Raw genomic sequence first — 22,340 nt, 5'->3', positions numbered from 1 at the left:
GGGGGGGGGTCGTTTATAATTCCCCGATCATCAGTAACTGCTTTATGTAGTATGGGTGGATATATTGATCAGATGGTTTGCAAACAAGGAAACTCACAATTGGGTTGAAAATAACGTTAGCGTCCTCTTACCGTGGGTCAAAGAGACTGGCGGTGAAAGATCCCAAGTATAGGACGTCGATCGCCTAGGTCCATTTCCGGTTTGTATGTCGCAATAAACGCCGAAATCATATCGATTATTACGTTTAGAAAGCGATCCATTATGTACATTGTGTCTGTCGGTAGTCATGCAACAATATCTGACGGCCGGATGAATTTAATCGACGCACAGCCCCCATATCCTGTCGGCGAGTGTAACTCCCCCGACCATCCACCAGGCGGCGGTATTGAGCCGTCGTTGCCTTCACCTTTAGGGTCCAGCTGCAGCGTTGCGGGTGTATATACGAATTATGAATGCCATGGCGAAAAAATTAAATATTGATCTCAATAACGCTGTACAGCGAGGTCTGGCGGTCAACGCATGGCGGGCAATAACGCTTTAAAGCGTTTCCGGCGGTGGATGTGTTAATAATAAACACTGTTAGGACTATCTGACTCTTAACTCAATCAGCGCCGGAGCGATATGCGTGATGTGTGGTTAAAAGGCCAGCGCTCTCAAGTATAGGAATACGTGGCGGTGTTTGCAGGGCTATAACTATATTCTATATTATAGCTATGGATACAATACTATGGCCCATTTGACATAGAGTATCTATCGTTCAATATGTGAAAAAGAAATAATTCTTTCATCGATACATTCCCGTTTTATACCGTGGTGAATATAAGTATGGTTTTAGAGCGGTCTGGGGTAATTCCTAGACCGCAACGGGTATTATGTTCCATCATGAATGCATGAAAGGGTGGGGGGGGGGGTCGTTTTTTGATGCTTTGATCGTCACTAGGGCTGCAACTAATGACTAATTTGGTAGTCGACTAATCTGCCGATTATTTTTTCGATTAGTCGACTAATCGAAAACCAATGTAAACAACAACAAAAAAATGATTTTTTTTTTTTTTTTTTTTTTTATTACCTATCTTTGTGAAAGTGGCTTCTCAGCTGTGGTCCAGCTGAAGACAGAGCAGAGGAACAGATTGGACATTGAGCATGACCTCAGAGTTGCTTGTCTACCATCACCCCAGACTTTGAGACTCTTGTCAGGACCAAACAACAACATCATAACATGATGATCCCATAGCAAATTAAAATAATGACTCATGAAACATTTGAATTTGGATCTTTAAGCCACTTTAAATGAAAATGTATTTAAAGAACAATACAGCAATCACTCATAACAAGATAAATAAATTAAATAATACAAATTAAAGTGGAAGTGTACTTTAAATAACTTTTGTTTGCTGTGTGTGAGAGGAGTCCTTGTGTGTGTGTATGTGTGTGTGTCTTACTCTGATCGCTGTGTGAGTGAGAGGAGTGTGTGTACTGTGTAATTTGTGTGTGTCTTACTCTGATCGCTGTGTGAGTGAGAGGTGTGTACTGTGTAATTTGTGTATGTGTGTGTGTCTTACTCTGATCGCTGTGTGTGAGTGAGAGGAGTGTGAATGTGTGTGTGTCTTACTCTGATCGCTGTGTGTGAGAGAGAGGAGTGTGAATGTGTGTGTGTCTTACTCTGATCGCTGTGTGTGAGTGAGAGGAGTGTGAATGTGTGTGTGTCTTACTCTGATCGCTGTGTGTGAGTGAGAGGAGTGTGAATGTGTGTGTGTCTTACTCTGATCGCTGTGTGTGAGAGAGAGGAGTGTGAATGTGTGTGTCTTACTCTGATCGCTGTGTGTGAGTGAGAGGAGTGTGTATGTGTGTGTCTTACTCTGATCGCTGTGTGTGAGTGAGAGGAGTGTGTATGTGTGTGTCTTACTCTGATCGCTGTGTGTGAGTGAGAGGAGTGCGTGTGTAATGTATTGTGTGTCTAGTCTGATCATCATCTCCTGCAGGGGAACAATGTTTTCAATGTCCAAAATTTGCTATGGGATCAGCATGTTATGATGTTGTCTGGAACCCTGAGAAGCCACTCTCACAAAGATAGGTAGCGCACACAAAAAAAAAAAAAAAAAAAAAAAAAATTAAATAATTTTTTTTTTTTTTTTTTTTTTAATGACTAATCGACGCAACAATTTCTCGTCGACGATTTTTTATAATCGACGTCGTCGATTATGTCAACTAATCGTTGCAGCCCTAATCGTCACCAACGGAATACGTTGCTCACTAACGTTACACACATATGCTCGGATCGCAATGAAGACATTCTTGGATCAACGCAGGATTGATATCATATAGCCCTTACCTTGACTAGGATGTACCCCAAAAAGAATATTCCAATTATCTGATCGCCATTCCAAGTATTGATGTCCATCGTGTCGCCAACATAATCCACCACACAACATGGATCGGGAGTAATTGATTCTTCTCAATCCGAGCGTTATAACCGCTCGTCTTGCCCGGAGAAAAATAGCCCGGACCCATATAATCGACGCACAGCCCAAGACACAAGGTTTCAAAGGGTGCTCGATACCGCCGCCTGGTAGGATACGGCCGGTATTGCACTTTTGCGATCTCAGACTCATTCACTATGATAACACCAGGCTCCCTGGATGGATAATGAATGGAAATATCGAATAAAAGAAATTAACGATGAAAACCCGACTTTTCTCGGGTTTGGCGTCCATTGAGTTAATAATAAACACTGCATGGTGTAATTAACTCACCTGGATGCTGTGGGGGTGCTGCAGGAGGGCAGGGTGTTAACTCACCTGGATGCTGTGGGGGTGCTGCAGGAGGGCAGGGTGTTAACTCACCTGGATGCTGTGGGGGTGCTGCAGGAGGGCAGGGTGTTAACTCACCTGGATGCTGTGGGGGTGCTGCAGGAGGGCAGGGTGTTAACTCACCTGGATGCTGTGGGGGTGCTGCAGGAGGGCAGGGTGTTAACTCACCTGGATGCTGTGGGGGTGCTGCAGGAGGGCAGGGTGTTAACTCACCTGGATGCTGTGGGGGTGCTGCAGGAGGGCAGGGTGTTAACTCACCTGGATGCTGTGGGGGTGCTGCAGGAGGGCAGGGTGTTAACTCACCTGGATGCTGTGGGGGTGCTGCAGGAGGGCAGGGTGTTAACTCACCTGGATGCTGTGGGGGTGCTGCAGGAGGGCAGGGTGTTAACTCACCTGGATGCTGTGGGGGTGCTGAAGGAGGGTAATGAACTCACCTGGATGCTGTGGGGGTGCTGCAGGAGGGCAGGGTGTTAACTCACCTGGATGCTGTGGGGGTGCTGCAGGAGGGCAGGGTGTTAACTCACCTGGATGCTGTGGGGGTGCTGCAGGAGGGTAATTAACTCACCTGGATGCTGTGGGGGTGCTGCAGGAGGGCAGGGTGTTAACTCACCTGGATGCTGTGGGGGTGCTGCAGGAGGGCAGGGTGTTAACTCACCTGGATGCTGTGGGGGTGCTGCAGGAGGGCAGGATGTTAACTCACCTGGATGCTGTGGGGGTGCTGCAGGAGGGCAGGGTGTTAACTCACCTGGATGCTGTGGGGGTGCTGCAGGAGGGCAGGGTGTTAACTCACCTGGATGCTGTGGGGGTGCTGCAGGAGGGCAGGATGACCCACAAAGCGCACGTTGTCGATCTTCAACTCAAACTTCTTGCCGCACATGTCTGACTTGGTGGCCAGGATGGTGGCGAGGATGATGTCGGAGAACCTGAACGAGTGAGCGGAGAAGAGAACACCGCGTGAGCAGAGCAGGAGGGGGGGGGGGGGACACAAGTCGGGAAGTCAGAGAAATTCAAATTAGCTCACTTTAATTATATTTCAAGATTCCCGTCTATATAAGAAGAAGGATTGAGTCAATCAGATGGATCAGCCCGGCCAACGTGATTCACCGATCAAGAGTTTGAGGAAAGGTTTGTGTGACTAATTGAAACGGAGAAGAGGAGAATAGCCCCGCCCCCCTCCCCCCTCCTGGCAGGAAACGGTGAAGGTCGTGGAGAGGAGGTGAAGGTCGTGGAGAGGAGGTGAAGGTCGTGGAGAGGAGGTGGAGGTCGTGGAGAGGAGGTGAGGGGAGGGGAACATGCTGGTTTGTAGCTCATGCTGCAGGCCAGATCCAAGGGATACATCAAGGCTTCCAAAGAAAAGGAAATAGTCAGAAACACTTTAAATTACCATTAATTACACATTACCAAGTAATGACTGCTAACTACTAAATAACGTGCGAGTAGAAAAGCTGTAATCACGAGTAACTTTGTTGTAATTACTAAGTAATGAACAGGTACAAATTTGTCTTACCGGTAATTGTATTGTAATGTCCAGTAATAGGTTGTTTAAATTGTATTGTTGTTACTGTGTCTTTATAGGGAGGTGTAGTCTGACGTCACTCTGGAGCGCCCGCGAGGTCCACCCCTATAGGGAGGTGTAGTCTGACGTCACTCTGGACCGCCCGCGAGGTCCACCCCTATAGGGAGGTGTAGTCTGACGTCACTCTGGAGCGCCCGCGAGGTCCACCCCTATAGGGAGGTGTAGTCTGACGTCACTCTGGACCGCCCGCGAGGTCCACCCCTATAGGGAGGTGTAGTCTGACGTCGCTTTGGACCGCCTGCGAGGTCCACCCCTATAGGGAGGTGTAGTCTGACGTCACTCTGGACCGCCCGCGAGGTCCACCCCTATAGGGAGGTGTAGTCTGACGTCACTCTGGAGCGCCCGCGAGGTCCACCCCTATAGGGAGGTGTAGTCTGACGTCACTCTGGACCGCCCGCGAGGTCCACCCCTATAGGGAGGTGTAGTCTGACGTCGCTTTGGACCGCCTGCGAGGTCCACCCCTATAGGGAGGTGTAGTCTGACGTCGCTTTGGACCGCCTGCGAGGTCCACCCCTATAGGGAGGTGTAGTCTGACGTCACTCTGGAGCGCCCGCGAGGTCCACCCCTATAGGGAGGTGTAGTCTGACGTCACTCTGGAGCGCCCGCGAGGTCCACCCCTATAGGGAGGTGCAGTCTGACGTCACTCTGGAGCGCCCGCGAGGTCCACCCCTATAGGGAGGTGTAGTCTGACGTCACTCTGGAGCGCCCGCGAGGTCCACCCCTATAGGGAGGTGTAGTCTGACGTCACTCTGGAGCGCCTGCGAGGTCCACCCGTATAGGGAGGTGTAGTCTAGACGTCACTCTGGAGCGCCCGCGAGGTCCACCCCTATAGGGATTTATCATTTGGAAAATGGATTATTGGCTATTGTAACAATTATGCCTCATGAACATTGAAAAGCTTTCCATTTTTGCACAAATATTATATATTTTCATGTTGAGCTATAGATTGTGGATAAATAATATGCACAGAAAGGTACACCATGCAAATGTTCCTGCTTTATTTGTTTTAAACGAGACAATTTAGAAATGGTTAATGGGGAATTACATTGCGTTTTCAAGATGGTGGACCGGCCGGAAACGGCAATAACCACTACACCTCCCTATAGACCAGGAAGTAACCACTACACCTCCCTATAGACCAGGAAGTAACCACTACACCTCCCTATAGACCAGGAAGTAACCACTACACCTCCCTATAGACCAGGAAGTAACCACTACACCTCCCTATAGACCAGGAAGTAACCACTACACCTCCCTATAGACCAGGAAGTAACCACTACACCTCCCTATAGACCAGGAAGTAACCACTACACCTCCCTATAGACCAGGAAGTAACCACTACACCTCCCTATAGACCAGGAAGTAACCACTACACCTCCCTATAGACCAGGAAGTAACCACTACACCTCCCTATAGACCAGGAAGTAACCACTACACCTCCCTATAGACCAGGAAGTAACCACTACACCTCCCTATAGACCAGGAAGTAACCACTACACCTCCCTATAGACCAGGAAGTAACCACTACACCTCCCTATAGACCAGGAAGTAACCACTACACCTCCCTATAGACCAGGAAGTAACCACTACACCTCCCTATGCAGACGCTGACATTACTGGGATCCTCTGTGGAAACATGGCCTCTACATGTTACAGGCCAGGGCAGAGTCATTACAAGATCATTACCAAGGTGTTGTTATTTGTAAACTAGTCCATGGAAACTGTAGATCTTAGATATTAAATATTATTTCCAATACAATTACTGGCTAAAACTGTTCTCACTTCTACATTAACTATTAATTACCAGACATTACAAAAAAATTATGGGTGATAACAAGCATTTTTACCTTTTTAGTATTTAATTACCAGTTTAAATACAACAACATTACTGGCAATTACAGCTTTTTTACATATTACTTAGTAATTACCAATCCTTACATATTAATTACCAGTCATTACTATGTATCTAATGGCCTGTAATTTAAAGAGTTACCAAACAATCTCTTAACCCCACCAAAGAATGGGCCTCATGCAAGAACCGTGTATACGCACACAGGTATGATCTGGACGTTTCCGTGATTTTAGATTTGTTAGATGGTACGGTCCAGATTTAAGAGTGCTGCACACCTCGCGTCCCGCCACTCAACCGTGTTTTTATAAAGAGTGGAAGTCCATAAATCACCTGCATTATGTGTGGAGAGACTCCTGTTAACCCTTTCACTGTGACAATACAGAAGGTTAGCCCTTTACTATCACACAACCTACGGCGATGCTCCATCATTAGCATCATTAGCTCCTTCTGTCGTGTGGCAGTGAAAGGGTTAATATTGGTGAACTTAAAAAAGATGTATCAATACACATAAGACATAATGAATACAAATACTGCATTTAGATTAAACAAATGAAATAGGAATAATGTAGTTATTAATGGGCTTAGATCCATAATGATGAAGGGACTAAAGGGTGCTTGATTTTAGATCACCATCAGAGATGCAGAGGGAGCTGTAGGTCGGCTGTCACCACTGTGACGAATTACCATACTGTCCAAAGACTAGGGATGCACCGATCCGACTTTTTCAGTCCCGATACCGATCAGATACAATATTTTTTTTTTAAAGATACATTTTTTAGCATTTATTGCTCTTCATGGTCAGACATGACCGACAGATGAGGAGAGGATGAACGGGAGAAGAGGCGGGGAAGACATGCGACAAATGTCACCGGGAGCGGGAAGCCAACCCGGGACGGCCACGTAGGTGTGCGATGCACTAACGTGGTGCGCCACCAGGGCGCCCCCGATCCGATACTATTATCTGAAATTTTAAAGAAATTATAATAAAAATTCTAACCCTAACTAACCTTACTGTCATCCTAATATACTAACCTACACTGTAGCACCCAACACTTTGATGAACATTGTTACTCAGCTGATAAGAGTTGTGCCCTTCCTTCCTGATGACTTGTCGTACAGAACTTGTAAGTCGCTTTGGATAAAAGAGTCAGCTAAATGACTAAATGTAAATGTAAATACCCATTGTTCAATTAATAAACTGTATGCCTCACTGTGTGGAAGAGACTGGGATGTGGGATCATTTTTATTTTTTTTTACCAATACCCGATCCAGCTATTTTAGTGATATCTGGGCCGATATCAATATCGGATCGGTGCATCCCTGATTCCCTACCAAAGACCACACAGTCCAGAGACCATACAGTCCATACAGTCCAGAGACCATACAGTCCAAGTCCATACAGTCCAGAGACCATACAGTCCATACAGTCCAGAGACCATACAGTCCATACAGTCCAGAGACCATACAGTCCATACAGTCCAGAGACCATACAGTCCATACAGTCCAGAGACCATACAGTCCAGAGACCATACTGTCCAGAGACCATACAGTCCAGAGAGACCATACAGTCCAGAGACCATACAGTCCAGAGACCATACAGTCCAGAGACCATACTGTCCAGAGACCATACTGTCCTGAGACCATACAGTCCAGAGACCATACTGTCCAGAGACCATACAGTCCAGAGACCATACAGTCCAGAGACCATACTGTCCAGAGACCATACAGTCCAGAGAGACCATACTGTCCAGAGACCATACTGTCCAGAGAGACCATACAGTCCAGAGACCATACTGTCCAGAGACCAGATACCATACAGTCCAGAGACCATACAGTCCAGAGACCATACAGTCCAGAGAGAGACCATACAGTCCAGAGACCATACAGTCCAGAGAGAGACCATACAGTCCAGAGACCATACAGTCCAGAGACCATACAGTCCAGAGAGAGACCATACAGTCCAGAGACCATACTGTCCGGAACCCTCCTCCTGTCCGCCTCGACCGACACTCGCACATACGTCTCTTGGGAGTCCGGTATCACGTCAACAACCATTGTTTCTCTTTATTTCAGTTTAAATATCATGACGGACAATTCTTTAGCCGCTCATGTGGAGTTGCTCTTCCTCGCTCTTCTTCTTTGCACGCAATAAATACGAGAACTGGCCTAGGATGGTATTTGTAGGGCATTAATTATGCTAATAGCAAACGCACGGAACAGGTGGCGTCCCTGCTACACAAGGCCAAGCGTGATTAAGAATGAATCTGATGTTGAATCCTTGTACGCACTTCCTTCAAGAGTAAATTTAAGATAAATATGAGAGATTGTTCTTGCATAAGGTCCAATGTTTTGTTTTTGTCAAGATTAACGGTTGAATTATAGTTTTTTTATATAAATAATATATCTTTTTGTATTTAGTTGGGGGGGAGGGGTCATTAAAACTTGAATTAGGCTACAGCTTTGAACTGAATAGCTGATCTCCCCCCAAAACCACAACTTAAGAGTAGAAGGACCTTCTGAGATTGGGAGATTGGGAGTTCACGCAGGACACAAAAGAAGAAGAGAGGAAGGTAAATAAAGACAGGGGTGATCTAAAACAAAGCAGAGGTGGTTTAGAAGGACTTGTCTTACCCTGCTACCAACTGTTCGTCAGTTAGTGGAGTTTGTTCTCTGACATGGGGTTTGGGCCATAAAAACAGAAGAAGCAAACAGAAAAGGGGGAAATGCAACAGAGTTGGACTGAATGCATGAGAAGATCAAAAACAAGAGAACACGCACAACGCTACAGTCTGAGCCACTCAGCCCTTCCTGAACGCTGCTCCTTTGGCGACTAGTACGCAGTTCCAGAGGGGCGTGATCCAACTTTTAGGGACGGGCACGAGTAATGTCTCCCAGATCCAGTAACGTCTCCCAGATCCAGTAACGTCTCCCAGATCCAGTAACGTCTCCCAGATCCAGTAACGTCTCCCCAGATCGAGGAGTGGCATTAATTACTTGAGTGGTGCAGGTAATTATTTAGGGGAATCTATTTTTAGAAGCATCTTAACACTTTGCCGCCCAAGCACGAGTTAACTCGTGTTTCGATTCCACCCGTTGTGGAGCAGATTAACTCGTGGCAAGTTGTTATTGTTTTATTCCATATTAATAACGGTATTAACGTCCCCGATCGACTCTGGGGACCTACCCGCATATTTGATTTCTGCAACATGCAATACCGGCCAGATCCTCTTAGGGGCGCCATCGCTCCACTGCAGTATCATTGAGGGCGATTGAAAAAAATGTTACTGTCTGTGGGCGTTTCATATGAGCCTGGATCCCAAACGAACATCCTCCATCTTTGATCACCTTACGGAACGCAGATTTCAGCCTGGAATAATGGGATTTATGATCAGCCAATGGACATATCGATCTACCAGATTCCGATGTATAATGACAAAATGCTGCCGGCTATCACATGGGCTGACGGTAGGATACTATTCACCCAAATTATAGCCGGATTGGAGCTTGTTGTAACACGCAAGTGATCGATCAGTGAAAATGGCTACTTGAACGCACACTGTATTGCTAATCAATAATACTGATCGGCGTCCCCCGCCGCCCCCATTTCATCCATAGATGCTCTGTAATAGTCCGGATGCTAAGCAGTTTGTTTTATTTCATTCGTATATATACAACAGAAATGGCGTTTGATATAACGTGACTAGCCTTTAGCCTCATATCTCATATATCTTTTTAATAATATTATTTACATTTTTTTATCTCGAAGCTTCAAATTAAAATCGAATCTCGGCCCCCCGAAGCTTCGAATTCCAAAAAAAATCGACGGTCAGCCCTAATGCATAATATTTTATCAACAAAACGTCCCCTGTTTGGCTACGATAGTTAGCCTGGCTGGGAATAGTAGCGTCGGTCAGTGTCCTCTGGTAGGCCGATAATTCTTATGTTATTCCGTCTTTTGCGAGACTGAACTTCGGTGAGCCTAGCTTGAATCTTGGCTAGCTCGGCTAGCTCGATAGCTAGGTCCAACTCGACACGTTGCAAACGTTGGTCTTGCTAGCTAGCCTCCCTCGTGAGTGAGATAATCTCATTGGTATTGTCTATGGTTTTCGTGTGAAGCATTTCTACCTTCTTATCCATGGACTGTATGGCCGCTCTTATCTCGGCTGTTACTGCTAGGCGGTAAGTGTCAAAGTGTTACTGCTAGGCGGTAAGTGTCAAAGTGTTACTGCTAGGCGGTAAGTGTCAAAGTGTTACTGCTAGGCGGTAAGTCTCAAAGTGCGCCTCAAGCAGCTAGGCTAGAGCCACTCAGTGTAGCTTCCGGCGTGCTCGGCGGTTGAGGGTGTACCTTGTCGACTATTGTGGACGAAGCACTGCGCTTATTTGTCTGTTTGCCTGCCATGTTTGTCATACAAATATTATACTGCTGAAATCATCAATACAAATTTTTGTCATTAAAAGTGTTAGTTTGTAAAAGTTAGGGGAGCGGTTGTGAATGTGCGTCTTCACTCCATGACACCGGCCCCGCCCTCCCTGATCAAATCAACTCTTTTTTTAATAATTATTATTAAACGTTTGAAACACAAAACAGCTCAACATAAATACAGTACAATACAGACAAAACAAAACACACAAACATAGTACAATACAGTACAATACAGACAAAACACACTAACAAATGGGGGGGGGGGGGGGGGGTGCAGATCAAACACTTGTTATGACATTCAGTCATAACTATTCTCCAGATATGTCCTTATAGAGATCCAGGGGCCGTCCTCTCCATGGTCATGTCCAGCGAGCGTTGAAGCTGCTCGTTCCGTTGTCAACAGGTCCATGAAATCCCTCATCCAGGTGTCCATGCAGAAACAATTTGGTTTCTGTATCTTCCAATTCAACATGATTGTACCCTTAACACATTGAGTGCCAGCAGGGGGCGCACTATTTCTCGCTTGAATGCCAGCCTTTTTGGACTGATTTTCCGATATTTCATGATTTTCGCAGAGCTATTTCTATATTCTATATTATGGCTATGTGTCTAATACGCCCGTCGCTTATCAATGACTTGCTTGCAGTCAACATGTACGAAACGGATTGTTTTTTCATCGGTACATTTCCGTTTTATACCGTTTTGAAAAACGGAAGTTTTTGGAAATTACTAGAAGAAAAAAAAAGATTCCGTGATAATAGCTCTTTAGTGGAATACACAAAACACGTTGTCATTTTTCGGCCTATTTATGAATCGTTTTCAAATAAACGCTAGATTATCGACAGTAGGCCTATATGTGTACTTATGCACGCTAGAGAAGCGGGCTGAAAATCGATTATCTATGACCTGGTCAGCGCTAACGTCATACACGCACATACACACATATGATTACCCCAAGACTGGTAACATAGATTCCTTACCTCACATCAGATGTTCTGCAAAAAGATTATTCCAATTCCTGATCGCCATTCCAAATATCGATCGCGTTTATTGATCCAACGTTAGGTACTCGAAACAGATAATCCACGCTGTTCTGAGGGTCCACAATGAATCCGATCGTCTCGGGTTACATGCCTGAGAAGTAAAATGTGGATTCCGTTTTTTTTCTTCTTTTTTTTCCGTGCATTTCAATTGAGTCCAATCCAATGGGTGCATTACCATCCGGGAGACGATAGGGGGCAGTATTTTCCCTGTTCGAGCTCATAGACAGTCCCAATGATAACGTGTGGATAGATTGATGAAAAATTAATGGATATATCTCCCTAATAAAAGCAATAACGATTAAATAACGAGATTTCTCGTCATTGGCACTCAACGCATGGCATGATATAATGAGATTTCTCATGGCTGGCACTCAAAGTGTTAACTGACAAATGCGCTAGTTAGTACAATGATGCGTTGCGTGAGTGCTGATTGTATACCAACTACCCCGATGCCCAAGAGAAGTGCCATCTGTATCTTCCTTGATGAATGACGGAGGTGACCGGTGCTCTACAGGCACCATGTGAGGTGACCGGTGCTCTACAGGCACCATGTGAGGTGACCGCTGCTCTACAGGCACCATGTGGAGTGACCGCTGCTCTACAGGCACCATGTGAGGTGACCGCTGCTCTACAGACACCATGTGAGGTGACCGCTGCTCTACAGACACCATGTGGAGTGACCGCTGCTCTACAGACACCATGTGAGGTGACCGCTGCTCTACAGACACCATGTGAGGTGACCGCTGCTCTACAGGCACCATGTGAGGTGACCGCTGCTCTACAGGCACCATGTGAGGTGACCGCTGCTCTACAGGCACCATGTGAGGTGACCGCTGCTCTACAGGCACCATGTGAGCTGACCGCTGCTCTACAGACACCATGTGAGCTGACCGCTGCTCTACAGACACCATGTGAGGTGACCGCTGCTCTACAGACACCATGTGAGGTGACCGCTGCTCTACAGGCACCATGTGAGCTGACCGCTGCTCTACAGGCACCATGTGAGGTGACCGCTGCTCTACAGACACCATGTGAGGTGACCGGTGCTCTACAGGCACCATGTGAGGTGACCGGTGCTCTACAGACACCATGTGAGGTGACCGCTGCTCTACAGACACCATGTGAGGTGACCGGTGCTCTACAGGCACCATGTGAGGTGACCGCTGCTCTACAGGCACCATGTGAGGTGACCGCTGCTCTACAGGCACCATGTGAGGTGACCGCTGCTCTACAGACACCATGTGAGCTGACCGCTGCTCTACAGGCACCATGTGGAGTTTCCACTTCTTTTTTGTATTTTATTTTTTTATTATTTTTTAAACAAACACATAAACAAACATGACAACACACGATAAGATATACAAGCATTAATTAACAGTGCACATCCAATGAAATCACCATTTAGTTAATTGTCTTATACAGGATATACCCTTAATACCTGTTATCTAAAAACCTACACACATATGCTCCAGCTCGTACCCCCCCCCCCTCCCGGACCCCCCATTGGATAATCCAACCATTATAACTTGTTCCTAACCAGACACTACCATTATATGCTAGCTTTTATTTTCTCCACCACTTCTAACCACAATGTCATTTTGGATTCATTGAGACCCAAAATTCTTGCTGTAGATATTTCTTGATAGAATATGAGATATACACGAGATATGTAATAATCCAGACCTTTCGGCAAATTTTTTCCGGTTGGAACCATCGTGATGCTATCAGCTTTTTTAGCCACTGTGATACCCGATAAAACCAACCTCAGAGTTTCCACTCCTGAAGTTAAAGGAACACGCCAAATTATGGGCATCATGTCCAGTATTGGCTCCAGAGAGACAAGATAGATAGATACCAGTGTCCTCTCTGTGCGTTCAGTAGAAAGCTTCAGTATCCATCTTCTTGTCTCTCTCTCTGGAGTCTAGAAGACGGTCAGCTAATTTCCCATAATGTTGTTGGCGTGTTCCTTTAAAACATGACACGTCTGTTCAGACAGAACACTTCCTGTAATTTAATACAGCCGACTCAATAAAACCTCATACATTACGACAGTTGTTAATGAGGACACTTGTGTTTTACAGACATAGGACCCCGATAGTGGATGTTAGGGGGGGGGGGGGGGGGCTCATTTCAAGGTTGCATGAGTACGTATATGATTTTCTCCTGTCTGGTTGAGAGACAGCACATTCCACTCCTCGACAAAACAGCAATGTGACAGTTTATGTTACAAACAGGAGCCCCAAGGATCTGCTCTGTGTTTTAATTGTGTCCTGTTTGGAGGTGCTTTGGGCCGGACTCCCCGGGAGGAAGCTGCCCTCCTGGTACAGAACCAGACCCTGAGCTGCTCTGCGGGTCGACAACACTATACTGCAATACTGACTGTAGTCACGATTCTTTAGACAAGTGATCTATTTAGAGAAAAACCTTTTCACTTAATCTCTCGAGCCAGGGGGGGGGGGGGGGGGGATGGGGGGCATGAATCTAGAGCTTCAAATGGTCGACGCAGATATGCAAGTATAGGCTTGTGTTTCTGTGAGATAAAGATACCAACAGTACCTGGAATCCCCGTCCTGGTCCTCCAGAACGTCCCCCGTGGTGTTCAGCGCATATGGACTTCGCTGTTTTCCTTGTGAGCACAAAACATTCCATTACACACTTATTTCAACAAGTCGGGCCACCAAGGTGTTGCATCTTGAACACTTATTATTATTATTATTATTATTATTATTATTATTATTATTATTATTATTATTATTATTATTATTATTATTATTATTATTATTATTATTATTATTATTATTATTAATTATTATTATTATTATTATTATTATTATTATTATTATTATTATTAATAGTATTTGTATCATTATTATTCATAATATTATTATTATTGGAAATAATAACAATAATAATATTAGTTTTCTTGTTATTGTTTGTAATATTATTATTATTGTTGTTAATAATAATAACAACAGTAATAATATTCCTTTTCTTGTTATTATTCGTAATAATATATATATTATTTTTTAACTTAAGTTTTTATTTTCATTTTTTTCAACAACATACATAGACAATACATATGATTTCAGCATACAAAATTATAAAGACTCATCAACAAGAAATACAAATAAAACAGATGAGAAAAGAAAAAGTGTGGCATGGGTCCTTCGGTCCATTCAATATTTGCATCCTTTATTTACATTTTTCATCATTTCCTTGTATCCTATTCGTAATATTATTATTAGTAGTAGTATTATTATTATCAGCAGCGTTGGGGAGCAGTTTCACTACATGTAATTAAACTAGTAGATTAACTACATTTTGCAGTAGCTTGCTGGTAGTTTAATTAAATTCAAATGTGCATAGTGATTGTAGTTAATGACTTTTCTGCTATTTTGAAGTGGAGTTAACAACTGGAACTACAAACTATTTAATGTCTGTAAAAGGAAGAAACAATAACTCTGAGAAGATATTCTGCTCTCTGACAACTGTGTTTGAACTACTTTTTGTAAGTAGCTTTAGTTAACAACCAAACTATATTTCTGTTGAGGTTTTGCCGTAGTTCAACTTCTTCCAGTGTGATAGCTTTTAAAACTGTGCTTTCAGAGTAGCTTCCCCAATACTGATGATCAGTATTATTATTATTAATATTATTATTTTATCGTTAATTTATTTGGTCTATGAGGTTAACATTATTAGGCGAACAAGAAAACGATGAACATTTTCTTTTCTTTTTTTAAGATTTGTTTTTTGGCATTTTATTTGGGATAGGCAGAGGGCAGAGAGGATGGTTGGCAGGAGATCATGCAGAACAGGTCTCCGGGTCCGGGAGTCGAACCCGGGACGGCAGCGTGGCACTGCAGCTGTGTGTTATTGTAACCACCCTGCTGTGTTACAAACTGTGTGTTATTGTAACCACCCTGCTGTGTTACAAACTGTGTTTAAAACCATCTCTACCAAAAGGAGTCTATATAACATTTTATTTAACCTTTATTTAACCAGGAAGTCCCATTGAGATACAAGATCTCTTTTGCATGTGACCGTTAATCACCATCTCTACCAAAAGGAGCAAATATAACATGTGACCTTTAATCTCAATCTCTACCAAAAGGAGCAAATATAACATGTGATCTTTAATCACCATCTCTACCAAAAGGAGCAAATATAGTCTCTTTGGACAGACTTTGACCAAAGCACGAAGGCTAGCTCTGCAGTGGGAGTCCAACTGGTCAAACTAGAGGTGGTGGCCAGGATGAGAAGCACGTTCAGCCATAGACTTATCCGCTAGGACAGAGAGACTTCGGCTCAGCTTCTTCCCCCAGGCCATCAGAGTCTTGAACACTGAACTCTCCACACACAAGCACACATGAGCACACACACAACACACGTGTACACGCTCACACTAACAGTCACTTTAGCACGAACACACACACACGCACATGCTGCACACGCTCACACCAAACGGTCACTTTACAAAATGAAAAGGTCACTTTACTTTATAAAATAAATAAATAAAGAACGGGAGTGGTTCTTGTATAGCAATAGATGGATATAGCAAGATAGCATAAGGATATAGTATAACTGTAGATTGTATAGTATTATAAGACCCAGTGCCTCATCTGTAGCTTAACAGTGTATTGCACTATCGCAGGACCTTAGCATGTCTTTTACCATGCATTTTAAACTTTATGTACTTTATACCTGTTATGTCTTATTCTTATTACTTGTATTATTGCACAATCTCTGCGGGCATGACCACCCGCATTTCACTGTGTATGCCCTGTATTCCGTGACAAATAAAACTCTTGACTTGACTTGATCCCCCCCACGACACAACACAAACCGCCTCGGCCAGTCCTTCATGGCAGAGTAGCCATCAGGCTCCACAACCGGACACGGACTGCTGCCAATTGCTGGAGAATGACTGTCTGACTCTTAATAATAAACACTGCATGGACAGTTTGTATGTATGCTTGTATGTCCATCACTCCATCATCAATATTTACTACCGTCTGATTGAATCATGCCGCTGACTACTGTTATCATGTTTATCACGTGGGAACGCCCTACCCAAAGCTGTAAAGGAATGTGAATCACTCACTACCCACTTTCAAAACCACTCTCAAGGAGCACCTACGGGAGACTGCAATTCGAAACTGGCCCCTATAAATGTCCCAACCCAACCCCCTCCAATGTACAGTAAATGTCCTAACCCAATAATACACGAGACCCTCTTCTTGGAACCAAGTATGGTTTCGTCGATATTCCAATGTACAGTTTCCCCCACCCCACCTACCCAACCTCCTCCAATGTACAGTTTCTACGTCAAATGTATATACTCTCTTTTTTAGACTATTTTTGTATCACAAACAGTACTGTATTTGTAGATCTGGTATGTCATAAATGTATAGATGTAGCAGTACTGTCTATCTGTATTGGCCACCGTAAATGCCCAAAACCCCCACCACCTCCTAATAGACAGTCTCCTCCCCACCGCATGTATATATTCCCTCCCCGCCGTATGTATATTTCTCTCCCACCCACCCACCCCCTCCTAATGTACAGACCCCTCCCCATCATATGTATATACTCTGTCAGGATCTAGGGGTAACAGTACTGTATATTTGAATACCGCCTATGTCACAAATGTATCAGTACTAAATACCTATATGTCCCTATGCCATAAATGTCATGTATGTTATGTATGTCATAAATGTCTATATGAATTGAAAATGGGGGACCCTGATGGAAACAAGACAAACGTCTTTCTCAGGTCTGCATCCCCTTAACAATTGTATGTATTGAGCCGTACTGTATTGTACCCATTCTGCAACCTGTTAAATAAAGTTTTCATTCATTCATTCATTCATTCATTCATTCATTCATTCATTCATTCATGTATGTCATGTATGTTATGATGAATTGAAAATGGGGGACCCTGATGGAAACAAGACGAAAGTCTTTCTCTGGTCTGCATCCCCTTAACAATTGTGTGTATTGAGCCGTACTGTACTGTACCCATTCTGCAATCTGGTCATAAAGTGTTCAATCAATCAATCAATCAATGAATCGATACTCACCAGTGAGGGAGGCTGGCCCCTCCTCCAGCCTCTGAAAGGGGTACCGGAACAGCAGCTTGTTGCCCCGACTCCCCGAGCTGACCAGAATCACGCTGATGGGGCTGGTCTGTTCACCGCTTCTGTACATGTTGTTCTGAGACTGTTTGTACATCGATCTGCGATCAGTAACTGACTCAGCGGAAGGATTTAACATCGTGATGCTGTATTATTAGCTATTAGCCAGCCAGCTAACGTTATTATAGCATACAACCACGGTGTGAAACTGTTGTCTCCGTCTTTCACTCAGCCGCGTTAACCAGCTGTGACGATAGCTATATGAAAATATGATGAAGCTATAACTCAAAGATGAAAAGGAACGCAGCAGTATTTAATAATAAACCATCTCGAGTGTCGAGAGAACAAATCAACAACAGCCTCCATGTTTAGTGTTACACTGAATACTGTTCGGACACAACAACAGCGGAATCTGACTAGGGTTCCGCTTTGATTGATTGATTGATTGATTGAAAGTTTTATTAACAGATTGCAGAATGGGTACAATACAGTACGGCTCAATACACACAATTGTTAAGGGGATGCAGACCAGAGAAAGACTTTCGTCTTGTTTACATCAGGGTCCCCCATACACGACATACAGTGGCATTATCAACGTCAATCATGAATCTATAATTAGGAACGGGTCATTACGTAATGATACCAGCGTTCTAATGCTCTGCTATGGGAGATTTAATTTAATTTAATTTCAAACCTTTATTTAAACTCGAAAGGCGACTGAGGTTTCCCTCATTTACAGTCACGTCGAGTGTTCATACAGAGATAAAAAGCACACAGCATATAAAATCATAACAATAAGACAACAAGATGAGGCAAAAAGCAAGGATAGAAAATATATTAAAACACGTACAACTTGATTGACAAAGGTTGGAGATCAAGGTTTTAAACTCTGCAACAGAGGGGAGAATCTCCAGCTCTAAGGACAGTTGGAGTTCATTCCATGAGCTGGAGGGGCGTCATAACAAAATGCAGATTCACCCTGTTCAGAGCAAACTGGACCTTAAGGACCAGCCAGTCATAGAACATGAGATAAGCACACTAGACATCTTAACCGCACGGACTATAACGTTACGTATGACTAATATTAATATCAGCGACTTCGGGTTATTGAGAAGCGCTATATAAATTAAATGAATTATTATTATTATTAATATCAAGCCAGTTAGGGTACAGCCAGTTATATTCAGAGTTAATTATATTGTTTACACTGTTTACCTGTACCCTCCCCCCCTATGATGCCAGAATTTCCCCAAGGGGATCAATAAAGGAATATCTGAATGATATGACCTGCATGCTGTTTTAGTAGCATTAAGCACTAAATGCACTTGGGACAATGTGTTATATTGAGGACATTGGGACATTGATACTTTATTACTATATTACTATTATTATTGACATTATTATTTTGCACATGCTATATCTTATGTTTGTATGCCAGTGGTGATGTTCCTAACAAATCTTCGTTGTACCAACAATGACAAATAAAGATCTATTCAGGGTTATGATAGTTAAAAAAAAAATTACTTTTTTTTATTAGTTGGCAGGGGCAAGATGAACGATGTTCAGATCAGGGTGCCAGGGTGGCGCACCAGGCAACGCACTGCGGTGCAACGCGGCCACCCCGGGTTCGACTCCCGGCCCGGCGACCTTCGCCCCCGTCTCTCCTCCCGTTCTTCCTCTCTGCCGTACTTGTCCAATAAAGCCAATACAAATCGACCAAAAACACAATCTAAAAAAAAAAAGAATAAAAAATAAAAGCTCAGAAGAAGCTTCTATCCCCAGGCCATCAGGTTGCTCAACGAACAATAACACTATGTAACAACCATCAAATACACTCACAGCACACACATCCACACGCACACACTCACTTAAACAAACAACTCACTGCAGCACCCACTCTACACACTTTAGACACCTAAACACACTTTATATTTATTGGTAAAGGATTTGCACTACAACCCATACCTCATTACACCTTACTGTAAATTGTACCTAAATTGTACCTCATCCCATTTCTGCTTTGCACTATATAGTATATTGTATATTAGTATATTGCATAGTATATTGTATATTGTACGGTAACTCAGTTACTTCTATTCTGCATCGAACATTGTACATATACTGTCTATACTGAACAGTGAACACTGTGGCTACGTACGTGACTTCTATTTTTACTTCTATTTACATGCTATACTATTTTATTTCATACTTATCTTTTGTCTAGCACAGTCTCTGGAGCGTAACAGAAAGAAGCATTTTGTATAAAAGTATTCTGTACTTCTGTATGACAACTATTAAAGAAACTTGAAACTTGAGTTGGACCAAGCCGGACTTTTTGATAAAAATCGGCGGAATAAATAAAGAATAAATAGTAAGGATTTCAATAGTGTGGTGTGACTGGCTTTGCCAGGTCACCCACACTAATAATAATAATACAAATATATATATATTTCTTCCAAATATCGAATATTTAGACCTATATAAATGGATAAAATGTCCAACAATGTTTAAGTCATATTACTGTGTTGCCAGTGAATTGCTAGATTATAGAATTCATTAGAAACAACAGAAACAACCAATCAACAGCATGCAGACTTTCTCTGCTCGTTATCTTGTATTATCTAAAGATCTGTAGCATTTTGATGGACCAGCCCACAATCCTCCTGCGACCAATCACAGACTGGGAGGGGAGAAGGGTTCCTTTAAATAACGGTTACAGACACAGGCCGATACCAGACAAGTCCTCATCTCTTTCAGTTTCAGAAAGTACTCTTGCAGAGAAAACAGTCGGCAACATGGCTGAGTGGACAACCTTTGAGCGTGATACCATCGAGAAGCTCTTCGCCCATTTGGACTATGAAGCCACAGGCGCTGCAGCTCTGTCCAGGTGAGCTGTTTGTTGCTGTACTTGCCTTTAAAAGAGACAGGTGTCACCTGTAGAATGAATTAGACAGCTAACCAGACGTGGTTCATTGGATAATATTACAGTTATCCCATCAAAAACAACTCGTTACTCCATTACTTCAGCTACCGAATGCTTACTGGTCCCATGTAACGATGTATCCATGTGTCTCTCTGTTCTCCAGGTGTCTGGTCGTCTATCCCTGGACCCAGAGGTATTTCACCAGCTTTGGAAACCTCTACAACGCCGCTGCCATTATCGGAAACCCGCTGATCGCCAAACACGGAGCCACCGTGCTGCACGGACTGGACCGCGCTCTGAAGAACATGGACAACATCCCAGAGACATATAAAGAGTTGAGCGCTCTGCACTCCGAGAAACTGCACGTGGATCCTGATAACTTCAGGGTAAGACACGCAATTCTACACAAAATACATGCATTATTATTCTGCCATTTCTCAAAGTGGGCCTATACTAGACCAACAGCGTAGGGTGTTTTGTTCACAAGCTGCAGCCTAATCTAATGGTTGAACGTCTCCTCTTGTGGTGCAGCTGCTGGCCGACTGTCTCACCATCGTCGTCGCAGCCCAGTTGGGAGCCGCCTTCACCGCTGATGTGCAGGGAGCTTTCCAGAAGTTCTTGCGCGTGGTGGTGTCCGCCCTGGGAAAGCAGTACCACTAGACCAGACAGCAGAGCGCCATCCGAGGACCACCATCTTGTCCCTATCCTCTGTCAAAAGAAAATAAAACTATCTTGAAACAAGAAACAAATTGCTTGTTGTCCATGACTGTGTTCATTCATGCAGGCCTTCATTAACTCCTAAATTGAATATGCTTTACCTGAACAAATGAATCAATAACATGCATTTATTTATTTATTTATTCACCCGTCCTTCCCAATTACTTTTGCTATACATGATTAAATAATAATAATGATAATAACAACCCATTCATAATGTAATAATAATAATGTATAGCCCATTATGACATCATATAAATTATATGAATTATATAGCTTTATATACCATAGGGCCGTAAGCTAAATGGCAGATATTAACCTGTATGCTGTCTAGATTGCTTGTAATTGAGTTAACATCTGTTGAATATTTGTAATTTTTATGGCTTTATTGTTTTAAAATCCCAGTAATATTGTGGGACATTTACATTTAGTCATTTAGCTGGTGCTTTTATCCAAGTAAAAAAATTTCAGATAATAATAATAATTGGCAAGGGATATCAGAAAGTTTATTTTCTGTTTACTGCAGAGCGGAGGGACTGAGAGACCCATGTTACTGACTGATTGATTTATTGATTGATTGAAAACTTTATTAACAGATTGCAGAATTGGTACAAATACAGTACAGCTCAATACACACAATATCAGTGATGGCTGTTTACTGCAGTGTGGAGGGACTGAGAGACCCGTGTTACTGACCAGACACTCTATATCAGTGATGTCTGTTTACTGCAGAGTGGAGGGACTGAGAGACCCATGTTACTGACCAGACACTCTATATCAGTGATGGCTGTTTACTGCAGAGTGGAGGGACTGAGAGACCCATGTTACTGACCAGACACTCTATATCAGTGATGACTGTTTA

At 43.4% G+C, this 22,340-nt stretch overlaps 2 protein-coding genes across 5 annotated transcripts in view; one reads left to right on the top strand and one right to left on the bottom strand.

The window, feature by feature from the left end:
• The window catches only part of nprl3 (NPR3-like, GATOR1 complex subunit), a 285,213-nt gene extending 267,009 nt beyond the window's left edge, over positions 1-18,204 (bottom strand). Inside the window, exons 1-4 of one of the 4 annotated variants that reach the window (XM_084329526.1) lie at positions 17,785-18,204; positions 14,261-14,330; positions 8,870-8,908; positions 3,601-3,733 (exon numbers count right to left, since the gene is read on the bottom strand). In XM_084329526.1, the coding sequence (XP_084185652.1) occupies positions 3,601-3,733; positions 8,870-8,908; positions 14,261-14,330; positions 17,785-17,977 (435 nt within the window). In that variant the 5' untranslated portion in view covers positions 17,978-18,204. Of the gene's footprint in view, positions 1-2,753; positions 2,779-3,203; positions 3,227-3,600; positions 3,734-8,869; positions 8,909-14,260; positions 14,331-17,784 lie in introns of those variants that run through there. The other 3 variants (XM_084329527.1, XM_084329529.1, XM_084329528.1) reach the window with 3 other exon arrangements.
• Positions 18,205-20,561: 2,357 nt separating this feature from the next.
• On the top strand, positions 20,562-21,510 carry LOC311240755 (hemoglobin subunit beta-2-like). The gene is made up of 3 exons (XM_084329333.1): positions 20,562-20,725; positions 20,925-21,147; positions 21,293-21,510. The coding sequence occupies exons 1-3, from the start codon at positions 20,634-20,636 to the stop codon at positions 21,419-21,421; spliced, it is 444 nt and encodes a 147-aa protein (XP_084185459.1). The 5' UTR covers positions 20,562-20,633; the 3' UTR covers positions 21,422-21,510.
• Positions 21,511-22,340: the final 830 nt, after the last annotated feature.

The sequence above is a fragment of the Notolepis coatsorum genome (genome assembly GCF_963971535.1).
Source record: "Notolepis coatsorum genome assembly, chromosome: 14".
Taxonomy (NCBI): domain Eukaryota; kingdom Metazoa; phylum Chordata; class Actinopteri; order Aulopiformes; family Paralepididae; genus Notolepis; species Notolepis coatsorum.
The sequence above is the reverse complement of the archived record's forward strand: the minus strand, read 5'-3'. Positions and strand labels throughout refer to the sequence as shown.

Coding starts and splice junctions, on each gene's coding strand:
- LOC311240755 (XM_084329333.1), top strand. CDS start 20,634: ATGGCTGAGTGGACAACCTTTGAGCGTGATACCATCGAGAAGCTCTTC. Junction 20,726..20,924: donor GGCGCTGCAGCTCTGTCCAG/GTGAGCTGTTTG, acceptor TCTGTTCTCCAG/GTGTCTGGTCGTCTATCCCT. Junction 21,148..21,292: donor TGGATCCTGATAACTTCAGG/GTAAGACACGCA, acceptor CTTGTGGTGCAG/CTGCTGGCCGACTGTCTCAC.